General features: G+C 36.3%; 1 protein-coding gene across 2 annotated transcripts in view; it reads left to right on the top strand.

The window, feature by feature from the left end:
• The window catches only part of ITGA4 (integrin subunit alpha 4), a gene marked incomplete at both ends in the record, with an annotated part of 85378 nt that overhangs the window by 14207 nt on the left and 44757 nt on the right, over positions 1-26414 (top strand). For both annotated transcript variants that reach the window (XM_080689783.1, XM_080689782.1), the window contains 9 exons: positions 2948-3054; positions 3147-3276; positions 12149-12216; positions 13695-13824; positions 15302-15387; positions 16754-16816; positions 16908-17045; positions 21842-21953; positions 26233-26327. In XM_080689783.1, coding sequence (XP_080545909.1) covers positions 2948-3054; positions 3147-3276; positions 12149-12216; positions 13695-13824; positions 15302-15387; positions 16754-16816; positions 16908-17045; positions 21842-21953; positions 26233-26327 — 929 coding nt within the window. The remainder of the gene's footprint in view (positions 1-2947; positions 3055-3146; positions 3277-12148; positions 12217-13694; positions 13825-15301; positions 15388-16753; positions 16817-16907; positions 17046-21841; positions 21954-26232; positions 26328-26414) is intronic.

Here is a 26414-nt window from a genome sequence, read left to right as displayed (position 1 = left end):
TATTTATACATTTGAAAGCATTTACTGTCTGAAGCCACACACTGACAGACACCTGGGAGAGTGTGCCTAGTGGCATTTAAAACTATATCCTATCCCCAGGTACGTGGCCACCAGGTGCTTTTCTGTTTGAAATCTCTTCTGCTCAAGGATGAGATTTTGTCCCCACTAGATCCCTGAGAAAGCTCTTACTGCACTTAATCTAAGGCACACATCTCTCTCTTGTGGCTGCTGGAGATTTTTTTGTTGTTGTTGTTCATTTCCTAAGAAGTGCTATTTTTAACCTAGAATTAGAGAAAGGGAAGAGGGGCATGAGCCACACTGGAAACACAGCCCCAGGGCTTTGGTGAGATCACCCGAGACTTACCCTAAAATAGGAGGAGTGCAGCATGTGAGCCGCATGATAGAACAGCCCTTCAGTGCCCTCATCCTGCTCCCCACACAGCCAGAATGTGTGCAGAATTCAGTATGTCTGGGAGAAAGATTGGTGGGCAGTGGTGTTAGGAAAGTGAGGACATGAGGAGTAAGCATTAGGCTGAGCAGGAGAGACCGTGTGGTATCACCGGATAGACAGATCTGGAGAGGAGTTATCACCAAAAATTAAAGAGAAAACAGCTCATTGCAAGAGCATCCCTAGTTTCCATTTAGTTTTGTAGTATTTGGGAGCCTGAGACAGGAGGAGCACAGGTTTGAGGCTAGCTTCAACAACTTAGCAAGACCCTCAGTGAAGTACTCAGACTATACTTAAACACAAAACAAACAAAATGGCTGGTGCTATAGCTCAGATGTAGAAAGCCTGTAGGTTCAATCCCCAGTACCCACAAAGCAAAAAACAGGGCTCAGAGCTAAGCTAAGAAACAGATTTAAAAAAATCAATTCTTGCACATAAGAACGTCTTGGCCATTTTTTGTCAAGCAATTTGCGTGGTATTTTGTTTCCAAACTACTTTCTATTGTTTTCAAGCTTTTAGGTGGCTATCACTAAGAGTATATTTGATGCAATCTTGATGACAGTATCTATTAAATGTACCATATTTTAACTTCCTTCTACTCCTCAGACAATTAAGCAGAAGAGAAATTGAATGTTGACTCTAATTTTAAAAATTATTGATATTTTCAGAGAAAGTATTTCATTGATGTGTTTATGGTGGTAAATAACAACTTGAACTTGAAGTAGTCTGCATCTACCACTGATTATCTGTCTTTGACTTTTTAGTAAAAAAAATACTGGCTAATGCATCTATCTGTTCTTTAGTAAAAAGTCATAACAATGAAAATTAAAGTTTCTTCTCTCATCCTCTTTCACTTCAGTTATACTGGCTTGTCATGTAGGTTACACCTCACCCATTTACATCCACCAGAAAGCTGTCTTTTTTTCTCCCCATTTCCCTCGCATTCCTCCTCTCCTGCCTCCCTTCTTAAAAATTTGTTAACTTTAAAACAAAAAGCTTCTGCATCTACCTGGATGGCTTTATCATGGCTTGGGCAGCAGCAAGCCTACCTCCTCTTCCCCTGGCAGACATCGTTAAATAACCCCAGCTTTCTCCCTCCAGGCCTATCATTAGTCTTCCTCCTTTCAACCCATTTCTCCCGGAAGCCATCACCAACTAATGAGACTTGTCATTATTCACCAGGAAACCTAGACAGGAAAATGTGACCCACATTCCCTTGTAACAGTGTCCCTGACCATCAGAACCTCCTGGCATGGCTGGGCCTCACCCAGATCCACAGGCTTTGCCTCTGCTGGGGTGGCGCTGGGAAATTTTCCCCCGTTCTTGTTTTTGAGAGTTGTGTTTTCCTGAATGGCATTTTGGAGGAAACACAAACATTTTCCCACACTTCTTAACAAAGTCTCTCCTGTTCAGGAGATGTGGGGCAAATTGTTTCACGTTCAAAATATTAGCCTCGTCTATGTTGTGATTCTGAGTTTTCCCTGAATGCAGTAACCAATGGTCAAGGTTCTATAAGAGACAAAATGTCTAATGTTATAGAGAATAATATAGAGCATTTTGCTAAAAGTGAATGAAAGTTTGGTATCTACTGACCTGGGTTCAAAATTAAATAAACCCTAGTTTCACATCCTTATCCAAATTGATGCTAATATATCTACCTGCCCTTGGAATTGAGCACAATTAGAATTGTTAAGTGGAAACTAAAGTGGATGCAAGTAAAAGAACAAAAGGAATGTTATGGTACTATGTCTTATTCTTCCCTCAAATCACTTAATAGAGTCAGTTTAATATAGGATTCTACTAGGATCCCAGCTACAAAACAACATTGCTAACAAATTTTTAAAAATAACTTAGGGTCACTTTTTATTGTACAGTTTAGAAGTTCTGTGCTCCACATGAGTGTTTTATCTTGGACTTCCTGGTTCTTTATGCATTTACCAAAGTGCCTACTGAAGGTTTTTATTTATTACTGAGATAATCTGATTGCCCAAGTCTCTTTATCTTAAATAAAAGTATGAGTCACATTGCACTAACTGTAAAACAGTTTATTTTAAAGGCTAAGCATTATTAGTATGTTAATTATATATTCCACTCTCTGCATATTCGATCATCACTTTCCAGCTTCAATTTACTGTGTCTTATTGCTGAGGATCTTACAAGAAACATTTTAAAAGTACGCTGGTAATTTTGCTTGCATTGCTAAATAAAGGGTTGTATTGCACAGCCTATCCTGGTTTCCAGTGGGCTTCTCCCTCTTACCTGTCTTTGAGGCCACCTCTTCACTGGATGGAGGTCATTTCTATGAACACAAATCAGCTGATATGAGAGACCTACTTTGTCAGCACAGAGTAACTCACCCAAATTGTGCACTGAATATAAGATGAGAGAGAAGTGGCTGAAGAGAAAGCATTGGGGATGAGCGCTTGGTTTATTGTCTTTGCTCTTGTAAAATGATGTTTTTAAGATAACTGATGATAAAGTTATTTTCAAATGCTATAGGTAGCCCTCATGGAGAACCCTGTGGAAAGACTTGTTTGGAAGAGAGAGACAATCAGTGGTTGGGGGTCACACTTTCCAGACAGCCAGGAGAAAATGGATCCATCGTGGTATGTGCTGTGATTGCTCCATTAATCTGTTTTACAGTCGGACATCCTGGGTGCAACTTTCATGTCATCTGGGGTGCTTTTATTTTATTCAGACTTGTGGACATAGATGGAAAAATATTTTCTATATAAAGAATGAAAATAAGCTCCCCACTGGTGTCTGCTATGGAATGCCATCTGATTTACGAACAGAACTCAGTAAAAGGATGGCACCATGTTACCAAGGTAAGACATGACTTTGATATCAGCTAGATGAGAGAAATATGTGAACACCTTTTCTTTTTTCTTTGTTTTTGCTTTTATTGGTGAATTATAGTCTCACATCATAATGTAAATCATGTTGACAATGGCATACATGCACACAGTACCTGGTGCCCCCCCCCACCTCCCTGTTTCCTTCCCTCCCAATACCAAGTACCCAGATTGACAATGATATATTCACATGTATACAGATAGTCGATGGCAATATTTCCATTAATGAACCTCAATCTTTCTCCTCCCCCCCTACCCTTACTATCTGGCTCCACTCCATTATCTGGAGTTTCTCTGGTATCTGAAATACTCCCTAGCTCAAGCATATCAGAGAAAACATATGTCCCTTCTCTTTCTGTGCTTGGCTGATCTTAACATAATGCTCTTCAGGTCCTTCCATCTTCTTACAAATGACAGATTTTGTTCTTTATTGTTGAGTAGAATTCCATTGTGTGTATTTCTCATAATTTTGAATCCATTCATCTGTTAATGGACACCTAGGTTAGTTTTATATTTAGGATATTGTGAATTGTGCTGCTATGAACATGGGTATGCATATGTTACGGTAGTTCTCAGATATCAACCCCTTTGGAAAGATACCCAGGAGTGATATAGCCGGATCAAATGGTGAATCTATTCCCAGTTTTCTAAGGAATCTCCACACTGATTTCCATAGTGGCTGAACTAGTTTGCACTCCCACCAAAAATGTAGAAGAGTTCCTATTTCCCCACATCCTCACCGACATTTATTATTTGACTTCTTTATGCTTGCCATTCTGATGGGGGTTAGATGAAATCTCATGTAGTTTTGATTTGTATCTCCCTGATTGATAATGATGTTGAACAGTTTTTCATGTATCTATTGGCCATTTGTATCTCTTCTTTTGTTAAGTGTCTATTAAATTCATTTGCTTATTTCTTGATTGGGTTGTTTTTCTAATGTAAAGTCTTTTAAGTTCATTGTATATTCTTGATAATAGCCCTCTATCAGAGGGAGAGCTGGTAGTCTTTCTGTAGTCTGTAGTCTTTCTCTTTAGATTCTTGATGATTTCCTTTGATGAGCAGAAACTTTTTAGTTTGATGCCATCCCATTAGTTAATTCTTTTAATTTCCTGAGCTGTGGAGGTCTTATTAAGAAAGTTATTACCTGTGCCTATGTATAGGAGTGTTGAACCTATGCTCTCTCTAATAGCTTCATAGTCTCTGGTCTAACTTCCAGGTGTTTGGTCCATTTCAAGTTGATTCCTGTGCACAGTGAAAGGTAAGGATTTAGTACCAATATCATACTGTTTTAATTACTTTGGCTCTGTAGTATAATTTGAGGTCAGGAATTGTGATACTTCCTGCATGGTTCTTGTTGCTGAGAATTGCTTTGACTACTCTGGGTCTTTTGTTCCACCATATGAAATCCACGACTGATTTTTCTAGCTCTATGAAGAATTACATTGCTATTTTGATAGGGATTGCATTGATTCTGTAGATCACCTTTGGAAGAATGGCCATTATGATGATATTTCTTCTGTCTATCCATGATCAGGGAGATCTTTCCATCTTCTGAAGTTTTTAATTTCTTTCTTTAGCATTTTACAATTTTCATTGTAGAGGTCTTTTGTGTCTTTAGTTAGGTTTATTACTAGGTATTTTATTGATTTTTGAGGTTATTGTAAGTGGAATTGTTTTCTTTATTTCATTGTGGATTCATGGCTGGCATATAGAAAAGCTACTGATTTCTTTAGGTTGATTTTGTATCCTGCTACTTTGCTGAATTGGTTAATCAGTTCTAGTAGTCTTTTGATTGATTTTTTTTTGGATCTTATAGGATCATATCATCTATAAACACATATAGTTTTAATTTATTTAGCGTTCCTGGGGATGGAATCCAGAGGCATTCTGTCTCTGAGCTATATTCCTATTTCTGTTTTTTAATTCTTATTTTGAAACAGGATCTCATTGATTTGCAAAAGGTCTCACTAAGCAGCTGAGGCTGTCTGGGAACCATGTTCCTCCTATCTCAGCCTCCAAAATATTGGGATTACAAGTGTATGCCACAGAGATTGGTGTTTCTTTTTCTATTTGAATTCTTTGATATACTTCTCTTGTCTTATTGCTCTGGCAAGAGTCTTAAGGACTATATTGAAAAGGAGTTATGATAGTGGACATCCTTGTCTTGTTCCTGATTTTAGAGGGAATTCTTGGAATTTTTTCCCATTCAGTATGATGTTGGCTTATTGTATATTACCTTAATGATGTTGAGATATGTTCCTTCTATCCCAATTTTTTGCAGTGTTTTTAACATGAACTGGGGTTGGATTTTGTAAAATGCATTTTAAGCATCTATGGATATGATCATGTGATTTTTGTTATAAGTTCTATTTATGTGGTGAATAACATGTATTGAGTTACATATGTTAAGCTAGCCTTGCTTTTTTGGGATGAAACCAAATTGGCCGTAGAGTACAATATTCTTGATATGGTTTTAAATGCATATAACTAATGTTTTGTTTAGAAGTTTTGCATCTTTGTTCATCAATGATATTGGTCTGTAATATTTTCTTCAGTTATCTTTGTTTGGTTTTGGTATCAATGTGATCCTGGCCTCATAGAAGGAGTTTGGAAAAATTCTATCTCTTTTAATTTCACAGAATAAGTTGTGGAGTATTAGATTTAGTTTTCTAAAAGTTTTGTAGAATTCAGCTGGAAACTCATCTGAGCCTGGGCTTTTATTTAATGGAAGAATTTTTATTGTGATTTCTATTTCTTTACTATTGGTCAGTGTCAGTTTAGGTTTTCTTTGTCCTCTTGGTTCAATTTAGGTAGGTTATATGTGCTTAGAAATATGTCGATTTCTTCCATATTTTTCTGTTTATTGAAGAATAAATTTTCAAAATATTTCTGATGTTCCTCTGAATTTCCCCACTCTCTGTGGTGATGTCTCCTTTTTCATTTCTGATTTTAATAATTTGAGTTGATTCATTCTTTTGGTTAGGTTGGCAAGGTGTTTGTCAATATTGTTAATCTTTTCAAAGAACCAGCTTTTGGTTTTGTTAATACTGTGTCTTGTTTTTTATTCTCTATTTATTTTTTCTCTGGTTTTAATTATTTTCTGCCTTCTGCCTTTTTGACTGGATGGTTTCTGTTTTTCAAGGTTCTTGAGATGTATCATTAGGCTCAATTTTATAAAATTTCCTCCTAACACTACTTTGAAGGTCATGACAATTTTCTCTTTCATTTTCCATACATTTACTGTGAGGCTTTTCGTCATATTGAATATCAAGATATGGAATTATTTTTCTTGTATTTTTTTAGATTAATATTGGTGATCTTTTTTATTCTTTTTTTTTTTTTTTGTGTGTGTGTGTGTGTGTGTGTGTGGTACTGGAGTTCCTGGAAGCCATTTTATACCCTCCCAGACCTATTTTATTTTTGGAAACAGGGTCTCTTAAGCCAGCGTGGCTGGCTTCGAACCTGCGCAATCCTCCTGTCTCCGCCTTCCAAATGCAGGGATTACAAGCGTGCGCCAACATGCCTGGCTTCTTTATTCTTGAGTTGTGGGAATTGTTTCATCATTGTTCCTTGTTCTCATATTTTTAGAAAGTTCTTGGGTTTGTGTTTCTGTTGTCTTGGCATCTTCTTTCTCTTTGTGAGTTGTTGTTGATACGTACTGCTCCAGATAACAAGAGATTGGTAACTTAAGTATGAAAGATCTTCCTATGAACATTTTGTGTTATAGGTACGTTAAACATAGAATATGAATGTAAACAGGGCTGAGGTGAGCAAAGGCAGGTATGACTGTCAACAGAACATTTGGATGCTATCTATGGGTGCCTAGATATCTCAGTGGGTAGACCATTACACTCTTAAAATATCTGCTACAAGACTAAACTTTAGAGAAGCATGTCTTTAGAGAACTAAGAAAAATATATATGTATGAATACCAATTTCTATTTTTCTGACTAAAAAACAAAAACTCAGCATCCCCATTTTTTTTAACTGACAGAACTTTGGCCAAATACTCATTTCAATTATTGATTTTAATAATATTGGGATCTTTCCTCTTTGGAATTTGATGTCCCAAAGAAGCTTTGGTTATAAATGTTCTTATTTTATCATTGGATGCAACAATATAAAAGGTGAATATTAAATTCTCAACTGCAGTGAAACTCAGACTCAGTATGTATGTGGTTATTTTTCTCTGTTGCCTAATAGTTTATACTTTTAAACATTTTCATAGTATAGTTTTATTTTTGCTTAGATATATCTAGCCATATTTTACAAAGAACATTCAAGACAGGATAAATCCAACACACCCAATATTGTAAAATATAAGATCAGATGAGATATAGAGTGAGAAATCATGACAGAGAATGATAATATAAATGACATAGCAATATTTTAGGTTTTCTGTTGTCAAAGCCAAAAAGAAGGCATGATTCTGGTTGTTCTTTAAATAGAGGTTTATTTATAACAGTTCTTCAGAAGAAAAAAATGCTCATCTCTTTAGAAAGCTCCAAAATAATTCATTCATTAGAGCTTTGCAATAAGATACATCCATATCTATATGGGTCTCATCTATTATTTTCAGCTAGTAAAAAAGTCTAGAATAGGATAATCTCTTCAACAAATGATGTTGAAAAATTGGATATCTACTTGCAAAAGGATAAAATTGAAGCCTTATCTTACACCATACATAAAAGGAATAAAAGCTTAAATGTTAAGACCTAAAACTATAAAACTCCTAGAATAAAACATAGGGAAAAGAGTACCTTGGTGTTGATTTGAGCAATGATTTTCTAGATATAACAGTAGTTACTTAGGTAACAAAGCAAAAGTAAACAAACAGAACATCAAACTAAACAACTTCTACATAGCAAAGGAAAAAACAGAATGAAGCAAAAACCTAATGGGAGAAAATACTTACAAACCATATGTATGATAATATACAGAATTCATGAGGACTCACCAACCTGACAGCAAATAAAAAAAATCTAATTAAAAATAGGCAAAACTCAGAATAGCTATCTCTCCAAATAAAGCATCAAAATAGCCAGTAAGTATATGAAAAGTGTTCAATATCACTAATCATTAGGAAATGCAAATAATACAGCAGTGAGGTCACAGTGCACCTGTTAGAATGACTACTTACCAAAAAGATGTAAGATAACAAGTGTTTGTAAGGTCATGGAAAAATAGAAACCCTCACATGCTGTTGGTTGGATTGTAAGCTAGTATGGACATTATGGAAGGTCCTCAAAAGATTAAAAATAGAACTACCATATGATCCAGGAATTCCTCTTCTGGGTATAAACGTAAAGGATATAGAGTCATTACCAAAAAGAGATACCTGTACTTCCACATTCACTGCAGCACGGCTCACAAGAGCCAATGTGTGGAAGCAACACAAGGGTCCTTTAGAAAATGAATGAGTAAGAAATTATGAGATATTTATAGGTACACATCCATATGTTCAAGCTAGGGCATATTAGAATACCAAAAGGACCCAAACTAACCAAAAGAAAAAGAGAATCAACTCAAATCATCAAAATTAGAAATGAAAAAGGAGATATCACCACAGATAGTGAAGAAATTCAAAATATTATCAGAAACTACTTTAAAAATTTATACTCCAATAGACTTGAAAACCTGGAAGAAATTGATAGATTTCTAAGCACAGTTAACCTTCCTACACTCAGCCAAGAGGACATAGCAAGCCTAAACCAACCAATAACAACTAAAGAAATAGAAATGGCAATAAAAATTCTTCCACCAAAGAAAAGCCCAGGCCCAGATGGGTTCCCAGCTGAATTCTACAAAACCTTCAGTGAACAACTAATACCAATACTGCATAACATGTTCCGGGAAATTGAAAGAGATGGAACTCTTCCAAATTCCTTCTATGAGGCCAGTATCACATTAATCCCCAAACCAAATAAAGATACCTCAAGAAAGGAAAACTACAGACCAATATCCTTAATGAACATAGATGCAAAAATTCTAAACAAAATACTAGCTATACGCATTCAAAACTATATCAAGAGAATAGTACATCATGACCAAGTCGGTTTCATCCCAGAAAAACAAGGCTGGTTCAACATACGCAAATCAATACATGTTATTCACCACATAAATAGAACCAAGAACAAAAACCACATCATCATAGCAATAGATGCTGAAAAAGCATTCGACAAAATCCAACACCCATTTATGTTAAAAACACTGCAAAAAATTGGGATAGAAGGAAAGTACTTCAACATCATCAAGGCAATATACTACAAACCCAAAGCCAACATTATATTGAATGAGGAAAAACTGCAAGAATTTCCGCTATAGTCAGGAACAAGACAAGGATGCCCACTATCACCACTCCTTTTCAATATAGTCCTTGAGACTCTTGCTGCAGCAATCAGACAAGAGAAGGAAATCAAAGGAATTCACATAGGAAGAGAGGAATTAAAATTATCCTTATTCGCAGATGAGATGATCCTTTATCTGGAAGACCCAAAGAACTCAACCAAAAGACTTCTGGACCTGATTGACAAATTCAGCAAAGTTGCAGGTTACAAAATCAACCTAAAGAAATCAGTGGCTTTTCTTTATGCCAACAATGAATCCACAATGAAAGAAATAAAAACAACAATTCCATTCACTATAACCTCAAAACCAATAAAATACCTAGGAATAAACCTAACCCAAGATGGAAAAGACCTCTACAACAAAAACTATAAAACATTAAAGAAAGAAATTGAAGAAGACCTTGGAAGATGGAAAGATCTCCCGTGCTCATGGATAGGCAGAATAAATATCATCAAAATGGCCATTCTGCCAAAACTGATCTATAGATTCAATGCAATTCCCATCAAAATACCAGTGACATTCTTCAGAGACCTATAAAAATCAATCATGAACTTCATATGGAGAAAGAAAAGACCTAGAATAGCCAAAGCAATTCTCAATAACAAGAAACACGCAGGAGGCATTACAATCCCAGACTTCAAACTATACTGTAGAGCAATAGTAGTAAAAACAGCATGGTACTGGCACAAAAACAGATATACTGACCAGTGGATTAGAATAGAAGATACAGAAACAAACCCACACATCTTTAGTCAATTAATCTTTGACAAAGGGGCCAAACACATACGCTGGAGAAAAGACAGCCTTTTCAACAAGTGGTGCTGGGAGAACTGGCTAACCATTTGTAAAAAGATGAATCTAAACCCCTATATCTCACCTAACACAGGAATCAACTCAAGATGGATCAAAGACTTAGAAATTAGACCTGAGACTGTGAAGTTAGTAGAGGAGAACATAGGTTCAACACTACAACATATTGGCACAGGCAGTAACTTTCTCAACAAAACCTCCAAAGCTCAGGAAATTAAAGCAAGAATAAACAAGTGGGATAACATCAAACTAAAAAGTTTCTTCTCATCAAAGGAAACTATCAATAACCTAAAGAGGAAGCCTACAGAATGGGAAAGGATCTTTACCAGCCACCACTCTGATAGGGGGCTAATATCCAGAGTATACAAAGAGCTCAAAAGACTCTACACTAGCAAAACAAACAACCCAATCAAGAAATGGGCAAATGAACTAAATAGACACTTCACAAAAGAAGAGATACAAAGGGCCAATAGATACATGAAAAGATGTTCTTCATCACTGGCCATCAGGGAGATGCAAATCAAAACTACACTGAGATTCCATCTAACCCCAGTCAGAGTAGCAAGCATAAAGAAATCAAATAACAACAAATGCTGGCAAGGATGCGGGGAAAGAGGAACTCTTTTACACTGTTGGTGGGAATGCAAACTAGTTCAACCACTATGGAGATCTGTGTGGAGATTCCTAAGAAAGGTGGGAATAGATCCACCATATGATCCAGCTATACCACTCCTGGGTATCTTTCCAAAGGGGTTGAATTCAGAGAACTACAGCAACATATGCATTCCTATGTTCATAGCAGCACAATTTGTAATAGCCAAAATATGGAACCAACCCAGATCACCATCAACAGATGAATGGATAGCAAAACTGTGGGAAATACACACAATGGAATTTTATTCAGCCATAAAGAAGAACAAAATTATATCATTTGCAAGAAGATGGAAAGCCCTGGAGAACATTATGTTAAGTGAGATCAGCCAAGCACAGAAGAAGAAGATACATATGTTTCCTCTAATATGCCCAAACTAGGAAACACAAAGAATACCAGTGGGACTCCAAATATTGAAGGGGAAATATTAGCTAAGTTTGGATGGTAAGATAGGAGAGGAGGAAGGCCGGTCTTGATTAATGAGGGTCTACACCTGAACATGTGTAAAATTATGAATAAGACATGGTTAACCTGGACAACCATTGGTGGGAGGGGGGAAGGGAAAATGGGGGCGGGGAGGAGAGGGCACCAAATATAGTGTAAATGTATACTATTTATGTTCAATAAAAAAATTGTTATAAAATAAAAAAAATTAAATAAAATAAAGAATAAAAAAAAAAATACCAAAAGGACTCCAAACAATGGAAGGGAAACCTCAGCAAAAGCAAGAAGGGTAGAAAAGGAAGGCTGAGGTTCATTAATGGAAAATCTACGTACGACTATGTGATGTGAACATAACATTGTTAACCTGAACACTCAGTATAAGGAAGGAGGGCAATGGGGAGTGGGGGTGGGGGGGAACCAAGTACTGTGTGAATGTAGGCCATTGTCAACCTGATCCACATTATGGTGTGAGAGTACAGTACACCAATAAAAAAGGTATTTGTAGGGATTTCCAGGAAAAATAAAATTATGGAGGATTATGTCTTTATATAGAAAATAATCCTAAATTATTTTTATATGTTATTGTAGATTATGTGAAAAAATTTGGAGAAAATTTTGCATCATGTCAAGCTGGAATATCTAGTTTTCACACAAAGGTAATAGTTCAAAAATTAGCTATTTTGAATGCTTTTCTATGGAACCTTAATTCTTTTGAAGGTTTAGAGGACTGCTGTCTGACTTTGAGATAAAAATTGTGTAACATCTGAATACTATCTCTTAAAGTTACAAATATTACAGCTTTAGTTTTACTGCTCAGTATTTCATATAGATTTTGAGAAAACAACATTTAGATGGTTATACCACATATCAACTAAAATCTGTGCTAAAGAATATATCTTTTATCAACAATGAAAAGCAAAAGTAGCTATAGTTATTTGTTAACATAAGTAGTAAAGATACCTACATATGTTATTTTTTATTTCTAGTTGAAGGAGAAAGGAAATATGAGTCTATTTTTTCATAAAAATCACAATTAGGTTTCAGAGCTTAACAATATTCTTTTAAATGAGATATATTTCCAAACTTTTGTATATTCTAAAACTCTAGGTGTACTATGAAAGGTCTCAGTTATACTTCATCCTCAAATCTTCTAGTTTCTTTTGAAACTCCATTATGAATTCATAAATATTTTCTGATTTTGTGGAGACCAGGCTATATCAAAGTTTGAGTTAGCAGTTTTTATTTATACTGAGGATTGAACCCAGGGTCATTCTACCACTGAACCACACACCCAGTCATTTGTATTCTTTAATTTGAAATAGAGTCCTTAGTTGCTGAGGTTGGCCTTGAACTTATGATCCTCCTGTCTCAGCCTCCCAAATTCTAGAAATACAGACATGTGCCACCATACTCAGCTTGAGTTAACAAGTTTTAAAAGTGCTATTAAAACTGTTCATATTGCTTTTTAAAACTTATATTTGAATTGACTTTTTGAAAGTATGGGATTGTTTACAGAACACAGAAATATTATATATAGGTTTAGTTGCTTCAAGTTTCTGTATTATACCAGACAAGGGCTTACACATTCCAATCTTCCTTCTGTTGAAATTTGACTCAATTTGTATTTATAATAAAGTATGCCCCAAAGTTTTTAGGATTTTATTTCTTGAGCTAACATAGTGAGGAAAACCAGTCAGTAGGTTTTTGCAAATTGAACGAAATGGAGTTTATTTTGACTCTCTGGCAGTATATATACAATTATCTTCATAATGAGTGTGAATGAATTACTAACAGTAATTTTCTTTAGTAGAAGCCATATTGATTTTCTCTTGAAAGCTTCCTCAAGTACTTAAGGATTCTGTGGTTTTTATGAGAGTTTCTTCACTGAGATTCAACCTTTAGAAGAAAATTTATTAGCTTGTTTCTGTTTTTTTTTCCTGATGTATTACTAAATTAATGTTCATATTTTATATTATACATAAAATTTTCACTTAAATATATTACAAGTAAAATTTTTATATTTTATATTATTTAAATGTATTTTGTTATTTAATCAAAATGTTTTATTTCTGGGGGAAGGTTTAGGTGGTGAGGTTTAACCTGCAGAGCGTGATAAGTTGTTTTTCTCTTCCAGGATTTAATTGTGATGGGAGCCCCAGGATCATCTTACTGGACCGGCTCTCTTTTTGTCTACAATATAACCACAAATAAGTACAAGGCATTTTTAGACAAAAACAATCAAGTAAAATTTGGAAGTTATTTAGGTACTGTAAAAATTGTCAAAATCAAATTATCTGTGTCCTATAGTTACTAGTAACTATAAGTAGGGACAACTAAATTTTCAAAAGATCTCAGTGGCTAGTTGAAATGGAAGAGACAGTCAATTCAGAAACTGTTTTAAGGGTAAAATCTATGAGACTTTAGTGAATTTAATATTTTATATTGACTACAGTTGCCACTATATAGTTCTGAGACTAGAACTTCTTTTTTTTTTTTTCCCCCTTTGGTGATTTTCTTTAGAAAACACAGATAAACTTGGATCTTTATGCAGTCAACTTATTAGATAGGTGGCCTCGGCTGCTTACATGCCCCAGAAACTTTTTTGTCAGAGCTTTATGTGAGTATCCTCGCTTAAACATGTGTGTAGACCAGAGGATCGCGGTTAGCGGGCAGCCTCAGCTACTTAGTGAGGCCTTCCGCAATTTAGTGAGACCGTTTCAAAATAAAAGAATAAAAAATAGGGTAGGAGGTGTAGCTCGGAGGTCGAATGCCCCTGGATTCTATCTTCAAACCCACAAAACAAACAAACAAACAAACAAACAAACAAAAAACCACGTGTGTATGGGCACATAAGTACAGTTTGAGAAACCGAATGAAAATCAGTGGAGCTGGCATCTGCATTCTGACAAAAGGTGATGTCATTAAATGTCATCTAAAAACTGCTCACTGACTTTTGCCTAATATAAAATCTTAGATATTTCCCAGCATGTAACAAATTTTTTAGCATTATTCTCCTCCTGCTCATTATTATCTCCTAAGTCAGAAAATAGGACATTTTATCATCTATATAGACATTTTTTTCTGGCAATAATTCTATTACAATAAATCCTTTCCCTAAGGTTTCTTAGGAAACAGATTTGTTTATATGTGCTTCAATTTGAGCATCTTATACTCAGAAATAATTGCAATAAAACAGGCAGTATTTTCTCTCAAACAGAAGGAATTAATTTATAATGCAATCCTATTTATTATTGAAGGATATTTTGAAGTATTATAAGAAATATAATTTGATATTATGCCTCTTATCACATAAAACATATTTTACTATATTTTATATTTTGTGTCATAAAGTCAGCATGATAGAAAGATTTCACGGCAAAAAATGTTGAAATTTAGGAAGATTTTACTTAAAGCTTAGAAAGCTTAAAATACTCAAATATTTCAAATATAATCCTAGAAGATGATTACTGATGCTGTACAGAAACTCACGAACCATATGTGAAGGTAATATTTTCAGCTTCTAGAACTTGGAAATATAAACCATATGATTAGTTTCAAAACATACATCAAAATTGCTTCAAACATAACAAATGGGAGTTTTATGTATCATGCTAAGTATACTTAATGCACTACTTAATATAGCCATTTTGAGTTCAGTCTCACTTAATTCTACGAGAAGAGTTAGGAAATGTTTCACTCATGGTCAGCCGTGGTCCTTGTACTTTCTCCTTTGTTTTGCAGGGTATTCAGTGGGTGCTGGCCATTTTCGGAGCGAGCAGACTACTGAGGTGGTAGGAGGGGCCCCTCAACATGAACAGATTGGTAAAGTAAGAATTGTATTTCTATCTTGACTTCTTCACAACGGTTTGCACAAATTGCATGAGAGAACAGGATATTAAAGTCAAACTGCAAAAATTTTAAGAAACAATTAGAAATGATGAATAATCTATTCAATTTCTGGAATTTATGAAAGATTCATGGTTTTAGAGGAAATTTAGCAGAATGATGTTAAGGAAAATTAGATAAGGTAAATGAGACTTCTCTTTCCTTATAAATAAATTGTAAGATAAAATTGTTTTAAGATAAAAGTGATGGCACACGTCTCTAATCCCAGTGCTTGGAAGGCTGAGACAAGAGGATTGCAAGTTTGCAGCCAGCCTCAGCAACTTAGACCCTCAGCAACATTGTGAGACCCTATTTCAAAATAAAAAAAATAGGGCTGGGAGGTATAGCTCAGAGGTGAACCACCGCTGAGTTCAATCCCCAGTACCACATAATTATCTAAAGATGACCAGGGAATATACATTTGGTTAATATTTGTGGAAATTGTTTACTACATGTTTTATGGTAAGACTAGGAATGGGAAAATCTAATTTCTCCTTTTTGGGGGGAGTGGTGGTACTTAGGCTTGAACTCAGGCATACTATCTTACTACATTTGAGCTATGCTTTCAGCCTGATTTTGTTTTGTTTTTTATTTTGAAACCCTGTCTCACTAAGTTTCAGAGGGCCTCCAGAGGTTGCTGAGGTTGGCCACAAACCTGCAATCCTCCTGTCTCAGCCTCCCAAGTACTGGAATTACAAGTGTTCACCACCACACCCAGCTGGAAAATCTCATTTCTGATTCTACTTTTAATGCATTAGTATGTAAATATTGATCATCCTATTTTTCTGTGCTTTACTTTTGAAAAGTGAGTCAAACAATACTTTCTGGGATCTCTATAGGATCAATAAGATAATTGAGAGACTATTTTTGTAAGTAAGGCATAAAAATATGAAAATAGACCTTTAAGCTTTTCCATGGCACTCCAAATTTTTTTAATGTTTTAATAATTAACTTTTATTTTTTAATAGTTATTGGTGCTTTGATCAAACAAAAATAAGCTGTTTTTCCTTAGTTTTTATTTTTATTTACTTATTTTTATTTTTATTTTTATTTTTTTATTGGTGCATTGTATTTATACATCATAATGGGGTAAAAAAAAAACTTGTGTAGACATAAATGCACATATCACCCAGCCAGCCCCCACCAAGTCCCTACCCTATTCCCTCCCCATCCCTCCCTCATGCTTGGCTTAGTGGTTGACTACTATATGTATAAGTACATCGTGTGCTTTAAAGAGTTTCCTAGCTGTTTTTTAAAGAAAAAATTTCACAGCAATACAAACTTTTCTAATTCTTTCCCCAATTGCAGGCATATATATTCAGCATTGATGACAAAGAACTGAATATCTTACATGAAATGAAAGGTAAAAAGGTAATATGTCTCTACCTTTGGTATAGTTGAGAGCTTTTGTGAGCAGCCCTGCTTTTATCTCAATGATGGGATATGGTTTGCTTTGGGACAGCTTGGCTCATATTTTGGAGCTTCCGTCTGTGCCGTGGACCTCAACTCAGATGGCTTCTCAGACCTCCTCGTAGGAGCCCCTATGCAGAGCACCATCAGGGAGGAAGGCCGTGTGTTCGTGTACGTCAACTCTGGTTCGGTACGTCTAATTGCCCGCACACTGGATGCCCCTTGTGAATAACAATTGAAGCTGAAACTGTTTTAATTGCAAGTTTTGAGATAATAGATTATTGGGCTTATTTTACTGACAGAAGTAAAAATTTTAGAGTGCTGATGCTTTCTAAAACTGGAATACAGTGTGTGTTAAAAGTGCAGCTATTTCACTTGGATAGCCCAGAAACAGGACATAAATTGCTATGAAATTTCTCCATTCACAACTTGTATGTGTTCACAACAGTTGTTGAAATTCCTTATAGCTTTATTTTTATGCAAATATAATTTGGAAGAATGATTTTGATATATCCCTTAAAACAGATTTTTAAATAGTGCTATGGTTAGCATCATCATAATGTAATAAATTATAAAATGTTATGAACAGTGGAAGGTAAAGAATTAAATGCTTTCAGCCAGACATGGTGGTACTTGCCTGTAATCCTAGTACTTGGAAGGCTGAGACATAATGATAGCAGGTTCAAGGACAGTCTCAGCAATTTAGTGGGAATCTCAGTAACCTAGCAAGACCCTGTTTCAAAACAAAAAATAAAAGTGTTGGGGATGTAGCTCAGAGATAGAATGCCCCTGGGTTCAATCTCCAGTACCACAAACAAAACAACCAAAAAATTAAATGTTTTTTAGTTTCTTGAATTGAAACAATTAGAAATAAGATGTTTTGATAAGCTGTTAATACACAATTCATATTGGTTATATTCTTGATAAGAATATGAAATCAATATAGTATATTCTGAACTGGGTATATTACTTAAATAGATAACTGCTGGCTGTATTTCAGTTTTAAATCATGAGTAGTATTGTAGAAACTGATGACTTGATAATTCAATTAAAGAGCTCTGCTGTTCTTATCTTGCCAGCCTAGCTTCTTGACATTAAATCAAAACAAAGAATTGATAGTGCCTTAATGATGTCTTCTTGGCCTGTTGCTTTGATTTGGAAACAAGAGCAAGCTTGTGAGAAAATGAATTCATTTATTATGGCTCAGTGTCTTTCAGTCACGACTCAAAAAAGTAAAGTCTGTTTCAAGAAAGTCCTTATACCCTTGTTTAATCAATGGCTTCATAGCATTGAATAAGTTTCCCTTCTAGCCATCAGGCTGAACTCTGTATAATTCAGTAGGGAAAACACTCCAGTCTTGTAAAGCCGAGGGCTTATCAGAGTTCTAAATATAGAGTAGGGAAGTTATTTATGCTTGGGGATTTCCTAAGCTGTGTTTAAGCCTAAATTTAATTGTAGAGCCATATCATCTGCACAGTGATTGCTAGAATCTCATTAATAGTGATAGTGACAGTAATTTTCTTGCATAGACATTTCAATCTCCCTGTCTATAAGTGGTCTTCCTTCAACTTACTACAGCCTCATGCTGCAAGGATCTTTCATTCTTAATAGCTAAACTCGTGAGAATGGTTTAAACAGTAGCAAATATTCCTATGATAAAGCAACATAGGAACTCCCCCCACATACACACTTAAGATCTAAGTCCAGTATGAGAAATAAGTAAAAACAGAGTTCCCTTACTTAAATAGCAAGGGAGGAGTCCCACCCACTAGACTGCTCTCCTACTCTTCCCTCACACTTACTGGAAGGAAAGCACCACTGTTGAAAGCTGGTATTAGTTTACTAATTGACTTCAGCTTTTAAATCCTCTGGCATGAATTATCTTTCTTTGTTCCTGTCTAACCTCCTGTTTCTTAATTTCCTGAAATGGCACTAACCACTAAGTGGCACGATACTTCTCTCTATATGGTTTGCTCTTGTCTACTGGAGTGTAGACACGAGGTAGAGGAATCATCTGTCTTATTTACTGCTGAAGCTTCAGGGCTTGGAAGAGTCCTAGATAAGTAGGTGCTCCACAATTATTTTTGAATGAACCGAAGAAAGAGTAATCCTTGAATGATTCTGACTTCCACCTACTTCTAGGAAAATAGCTCTCAGATGTCCCCAGAGAACTCTTGGTCACTGCTCTCTGTGACTGCAGGATACTAAAGAGTGCTTACCACTTCCCTTGAAACTCTCTTCCCAGACGGCATCATCTTATGTCTGAGCCTCACCTGGTCCCTCAGGAGCCACCCTCCCTTCTCTGTATACTAGGTATTTCCTAGCAGCCATTTCTCCCCTCCCTCCCTTGATTTAATCACCACTGTTTTGATGTCCTGCTTGCATCTGCAGAGATGACTCCATCATCTCACTTCATTTAGAATAAAGTGACAGTGAGTATCTGGACAGTGACAAGAACTGTAAAAACAGTGAGAATAATATTAGTCCCAATACCAGAGCCTCAGGATAGAGTAAAGACAATAAACATGAGATAAACAAGTGACTACAACTTGGTAAAGGGCATATTGTAAGTACATACAAGGTGTAAGAAGCAGTTTGCTCTGAGTCAAAAAGGCTTTACAGAGGCAGTAATATTTGAGATGAGAATAGAAATTTTTCCATCGGAAACAAAAAGGTAAGGGACACATCACAAGGAAAGGACATGTGTGTTCTGGAAATGATGGGTGTAGTTTTTACAAAGGCAAAAGGATTTATGATGAGTAGTGCATGTTTTATTTTTATGTGTATGTGATTCTGGGGAGAGAGAACCCATGGGCATTCTACCTCTGAGCTATATCTCCAAACCTCCTATTTTATTTTATTTATTTATTTATTTATTTATTTATTTATTTATTTATTTATTTTGGGTGGTACTGGAGGTGGAACCCAGGGGCTTTCTACCTCTAGGCTATACTTCCAGACCTATTTTATATTTTATTTTTTTTGTTTTGTTTTGTTTTGTTTGCGGGTCTGGGGATAGAACCCAGGGGCATTCGTCCTCCGAGCTATACCCCCTGCCCTACTTTTTATTATTTTTTATTTTGAAACCAGGTCTCACTAAGTTGCAGAGGACCTCACTTAGTAGCTGAGGCTGTCCACGAACCGTGATCCTCTGGTCTCAGCCTCCCAAATGCTGGAATTACAAGCGTGCGTCACCACGCCCGGCTTATTCTTTTATTATTTATTTATTTATTTATTTATTTATTTATTTATTTATTTATTTATTTATTTATTTTGGTGGTACTGGGGTTCCTGGAAGCCCTTCTACGTCTGGGCTACACTCCCAGTCCTATTTTTTATATATATATATATATATATATATATATATATTTTTTTTTTTTTTTTTAATTTGGAAACAGGGTTTCTTAAGCCAGCAAGGCTGGCTCTGAACCAGCGTGATCCTCCTGTCTCTGCCTCCCAAGCGCAGGGATTACAAGCGTGCGCCACCACGCCCGGCTATTCTTTTATTTTTTAAAATAGGATCTCACCAACTTGCTGTTCCTAGTTGAGAAACTGTGATCCTCCTGTCTCAGCTTCTCAAGTACTGGGATTACAAATGTGCACCACAGTGCCTGGCTCTATTTATTTATTTTTAGCATGGGATACCAGCATGGTCAGAGTTTATAAAGAAGATAGATAGCTATTATTGCAATAGCTCACTATTCAGGATAATCAATTATCTTGGTTTTTTTTTTTTTTTTTTTTTTTTTTTTTTTGCAGTACTAGGGATGAAACCCAGGAGCATTTTTTATTCTTTATTTTGAAACAGGGTTTCACCAAGTTGCAAAGGGCCTTACTAAGTAGCTGAGACTGTCCGCGAACAACAATCCTCCTGTCTCATCTGGGATTACAAGTGTTCGCCACCACGCCTGGCTCAATTATCTTATTGAAAAAACTCTTCTAACTTCTGAGATATAAACTGATCAATACATGCTTCAATGGTGCTGGGATAAGGCTACAAAGGCCACCCTCACTCATGTCACTCCTTAACTCAGAGCCCCTTGGTGCCCTCCTGTTGTTCACTATGTTAAGAGTAAATTTCCACCAGATGTGATTGTGCATGCCTGTATTGGGAGGCTGAGACAGGATTGCAAATTTGAGACCAGCCTCAGCAACTCTTTGAGACCTTCACCAACTCAGCAAGAACCCATTTCAAAATAAAAGAGGGTTGGGGGTGTAACTAAGAGGGAGAATGCCCCTAGGTTCAAATCCGTAGTACCACCTCCCCCCAAAAGAATACATTTTTCTATATAATCAAATTCCTATGCCATAAGATTGGAAGAGTACTTTTTGTCTTATCCTTTATACATCTACTCATTATAGCCAAATCTTTTGGAATTTTGTTCTTGCAGGTAGTTTTTTCTGCACATCAAATATTATATGTTTTTTCAACACATATGTTGTCTCTGTTAGGAAACTTCCATATTCTTACCTTATTTCTTGCTTTGACATTCTTTCCTTGCTTCATCTGGAAGGTTTTTTTTCTTCACTTTTTGTTACTGCACTGCAGTTATTATTCACTTCCGTGCTCTTCCAGGCCCTCCCAGTAGCCGTGGGATTCTTCAGGAAAGGGAGGTGCTTTATACACATTCTGCCTTTTCCCCATTCACCTGTTCTCTCTCTGCAGTGCATTGTATTTAATAAGAGCTCGATAAGTATTTGTTAAATTGAATTATCAAAATGATTTATTGGATTTTCAAAGTGAGGGATCACGAATTTGACAAGTTTTTGTGTCCTCTGAGCTCTGATCATACTATTCTATGTGTTGACATATTCAATAAATATTTACTGAATTGAACCGAGATGTGTGTACTGAAGCTCAGTCTGTAGTTTGTCCAACTTGTTTGACACATTAGGAAAAAATCCATATCCAATTACAGCAGTAAATCATGTGTAAAGTTGCCAGGGAGTGTTCCTCTGACACCTTTTCTTTCCCTTTCTGTGTAGGGAGCAGTAATGAGTGAAATGGAGACAGTGCTCGTCGGAAGCGACAAATATGCTGCAAGGTTTGGGGAATCCATAGTTAATCTTGGCGACATTGATAACGATGGCTTTGAAGGTAATGAGAACTATCTAATTTGGTTCTTGATTTCCATTTTTAAAATGGTTCATGGAAGAGAATATGATTGGGGTCGTGTGTTGTTTTTCTTTTGAAAATGGAGCCAGAATGGTTTGTCGAGATATTTTTCTTAGGATGACATCTGACCTCTCAATGATCACTTATTGATCATTATTATTGTTAATGATGACAGATATTTATATCATTTTGTTTTGTTGAGTCTAAGGTGCTTTTACTCATAAGAGGCATTATTATTGTAGGTGGCACTGAAAAACAATCGCCTGTTGAATTGTGACATGCACCGTTTTCCATATGTTAGAACACCAATGCTAATCTCAGTATCCTGTAGGGGGAAGGAGGAGTAGGGAGGGTGCTCTGGGGAAAGCCCACCAAATGCTTTGTGCATGTATGTCACCATCACTGTGAGCCACGATGTGAGATTATAATGCACCAATTAAGGTATAAAAAGATTATTTCAGAGGAAAAATATAAGCCGGGTGTGGTGGCGCACGCTTGTAATCCCCGCGCTTGGGAGGCGGAGACAGGAGGATCGCGCAGGTTCGAAGCCAGCCCTGCTGGCGTAAGAGACCCTGTTTCAAAAATATAAAATAGGTCTGGGAGTGTAGCCCGGAGGAAGAAGGGCTTCCAGGAACCCCAGTACCACAAAAAAAAAAGAAGTAAAATATAGGGGAAAATAGGTGTTTTAGATTCATTGGAACATTGTTTTTAACTGTCAGTATGATGGAGACACTGACCAAACCTGACAGAGCTTGGATGGTTACTTACCAACAGATAATGAAGTACTTTAATAATCAGATAGATGGTACTGTCTTAACTGTTGTGTTGCCATGGGCTGATGCCAAGGTTGCCATCAGCCTTGCTGTTGAATTATCACCTGCCAAATATTCCCTCTTAATAGCTGCTTTTTTTCAACCTTGTACTGAGTAGTAACTGAGTCTGTTAAAATTGTGCATGTGATGAATGGGTTGGATAGGAGAGGGTGCAGTTTCCCAGAGTTTAGCAAATAAACACTTGGTGTGTATTTTCAGGGTTCAGATTTGTGTCTCTTGATAATAGTCATTTGCAATTAATAAATAGCTACATGAGGCTAAAACCTGGATACTAAAATGTATTGATCTAGTGCAATAAAAAAATTCTCACCTCTTCAATTTCTTATTCCTAAATGCTTTAATCTACTTTATATGTACAAAACACATTGTTCTGCAAAAAGATTCAGTTGTTGAGGGCATGCTTTCAATGAGCTTTTTTAAATGTGAAATACTATAATTTGATATAAAAATATTAATATTTCTGGAAAGGTTTTACAATTTCAACAATGAAAGGAGAAAAATATACATGTAGATATTTTGAGTTATGTGGTTACATATAAAATTTTACAATTAAACATATGAAACCATATTATGATTGCTGTTTTAAACAGCTAGTAATTTGTGATACTTATTGGGCATTTATTTTGCGTTGGATGTACCATACCAGGTATAGAGTAGATGCCGTATGCCTATAATCCTAGTACTTACAAGCTGAGAGAGGAGGGTCACAGGTTTGAGGCAAACCTCAACAATTTAGTAAGACCCTGCTTCAAAATAAAAAGGGCTGGAGTGTAACTTGGCGGTAGAATGTGTCTAAGGGCCAATCCTCAATACAAGGAAACAAAGGGAGGGAGAGAGGAAGGGAAAGAAAGAAAACAAATAATTTTTGTAGCATCAAAACATCAATCAGACATTTTTATAATCATATATAATTACAAAACTGTCATGGAGAAGTAGGCAAGATTGCTTAGCAAAATCACTGTAGTGCCTAGCAAAGTACCAGGCACTTTGAAATTAGCATGAAGGACAGGCAGAAAGTATTCTGTTTTTGAGTCTTGGGAAGTAGACATTAGAGGGGACTGTCAAAAGGATAGTGCAATATTTCACCCTGTGTATGAGCACTCCACTCCTACATGTAATGCTTCTATGTCTGCAAGATTATTATTCAAGTGCTTGCTTTTAATATCTCTTCACATTTTTGTGCTATTTATGGTTTTATTTATAATCCCATTTGTGATTCAAAACATGCTTACCTGGAGTGGATATATTCACACTTTAGTGAATGTTTATAAAATCACATGTCTTTTTCTATTTGGCAGAATTTTAATTTTGTTTTTTACTTTGCCTGGGAGCAGGCCTTTTCTACATTTTAGATATTAGTAAGACCATGGCAATTTGGTTAAGGTCTTAGTTCCATTCTACCATTTCTGCCTGGGTGACATAGTGACATAGCAGAGTATCTGCAGCTTATTCTTTCTTTACTTTGTGTATGTGGTGTGTGTGTGTGTGTGTGTGTGTACTGCAGATGAAATCCAGGGCCTCATGCATGCTAGGCAAATGCTCTGATGCTGAGCTATGTCCCCAACCCCATGTTACTTTTCTTTATGCTTTTCTATTGTTTAAAATCCACGGAATTCTACCTCCAGGCTATACCCTCAGCCCTATTTTATTCTTTTTATTTTGAAATAGCATCTCACTAAATTGCAGCGAGCCTAAGTTGCTGAAGCAGGCTGTGATCCTCCTGTTTCAGCCTCCCAAGGATTTGGATTACAAGCATGCCCCACCACAACCAGTTTATTTTTTCTTATTTTTCTGGAGTGGATGAATAAAGATACTTTTTGTGCATGGCAGAGACTATGGAATTGCATAGCCAAGGAATGAAAACTCTACCTGTTCTTTTTTCTTCCTCCTCTAGCATTAGATGCTAATCATACTTAATGCTCCTTTATTACCCAAAACTTTGTGATACTTTGCATAGCAAACCTAAGTTAGTTTGGCATTTGTCATATCATTTTTAATTATTCTTTAAAACATGTCTTTCCCTTTTAAAAAGAAAAATATCTTCCCCTTTTAAAGAATAAAGTCTATGTCCTGTGTCCTTAGAAAAACAAAACATGCCATTTTCTAAGGAGAAGACGAATTTGTCTAAAAGTAAAGTGTAAAACTCTAATAAAAAGTATGAGAACATTGTTGAATAGTTGATACATAGAGACTAACATGATTGGCATGACAGGCAGGCAGACACATAGCATTTGGAATTTCATAAACAAAATAAACTTGGCAAGACTGTCTGTTATTGGGAAGCCTAGGTGAAGCTTAGGCTTTTATTCACCATGGTAGTCATCTGGCTTCATGACTACATACTGCAGTACTTAGAGCAGACCCATGTTAAGATGGTCTAATTGTAAATTATTGTATTGTTATTTTAAGTTCCCCTAAAATAAATATTTAATTATTACACTTTTTAGTGAGCACTGCTTTGACATAGAACAGGAAGGAGTGCTAAGAGGGGAAACCTCGGGGCTGACCTCTGCTCTCCATGACTGTTCGTCCTGGTGATGAAGATCACAGTTCTGGAGCCAGACTGCAGAAAACTTTGTGTGTGGTACTGATTGAACCCAGGAAATTCCATCTCTGAGCTATACCCCTACCCCTTTTCATCTTTTATTTTGAAACAGGTTCTCACTACATTGCTAAGAGTCTCACTATGTTTCTGAGGCTGACACCAGTGCTTTTAAAATTAATTTTGCAGCCGGGCGTGGAGTTGCATGCTTGTAATCCCCACGCTTGGGAGGCAGAGACAGTAGGATCACGCTGGTTCGGAGCCAGCCTCGCTGGCTTAAGAGACCCTGTTTCCAAATTAAAAAAAAAAAAAATAGGTCTGGGAGTGTAGCCTGGAGGTAGAAGGGCTTCCAGGAACCCCAGTACCACCAAATAAATAAATAAATAAATAAATAAATAAATAAATAAATAAATATAATTTTGCAAATGAAACCTAGAAGTTGGAAATCAAGATTCTTGTGGTTGTGGTATGCATAGATTTTTAACAACTTAGCATGCACAAGACGGTGTTCTAGGTGCTATCCATGAGTTCTAAGCTTTGATGCTGTCCTTCTGTAGGGGAGAGAACCAAGACAGAGGTTAAGAAATGGGCCACTGTAACCCTGCTGGGCACAGGAGTGAAGCTGGACGTAGAGCCCTGCAGCCTGGCTGTGGCTCACCTCTCAGACTCGTTCCATCTGTCGCCATCCATGCACAGATGATTATGCGTAACCCTGTACAATATGGTGTTGCTAGTATTTATTTTTTTCTGAAAAGTATTTCACTTTATAAGAGGATGTTTTCTTCTCTTATGGCATGTGAATTAGCGATCCTGAAGGTTAAGCTTTCAGAGTTCATTCTTTTTATAAAGAACTTGTTGTTTTTCCACTACTTAAATCCTTGAATAGATGTTGCTATTGGAGCTCCGCAAGAAGATGACTTACAAGGTGCTGTTTACATCTACAATGGCCGAGCAGATGGGATCTCCTCCAGCTTCTCACAGGTGAGGTGCTGTTCCAGTCCGAGAAGTATTGCTGATGGAAGCATCTTGAACCTTTCCCGTATCTATGTTGACATGCTCTGATATCAT

Source organism: Muscardinus avellanarius (assembly GCF_963383645.1).
Source record: "Muscardinus avellanarius genome assembly, chromosome: 2".
In the NCBI taxonomy this organism is placed as follows: Eukaryota; Metazoa; Chordata; class Mammalia; order Rodentia; family Gliridae; genus Muscardinus; species Muscardinus avellanarius.
The sequence above is the reverse complement of the archived record's forward strand: the minus strand, read 5'-3'. Positions and strand labels throughout refer to the sequence as shown.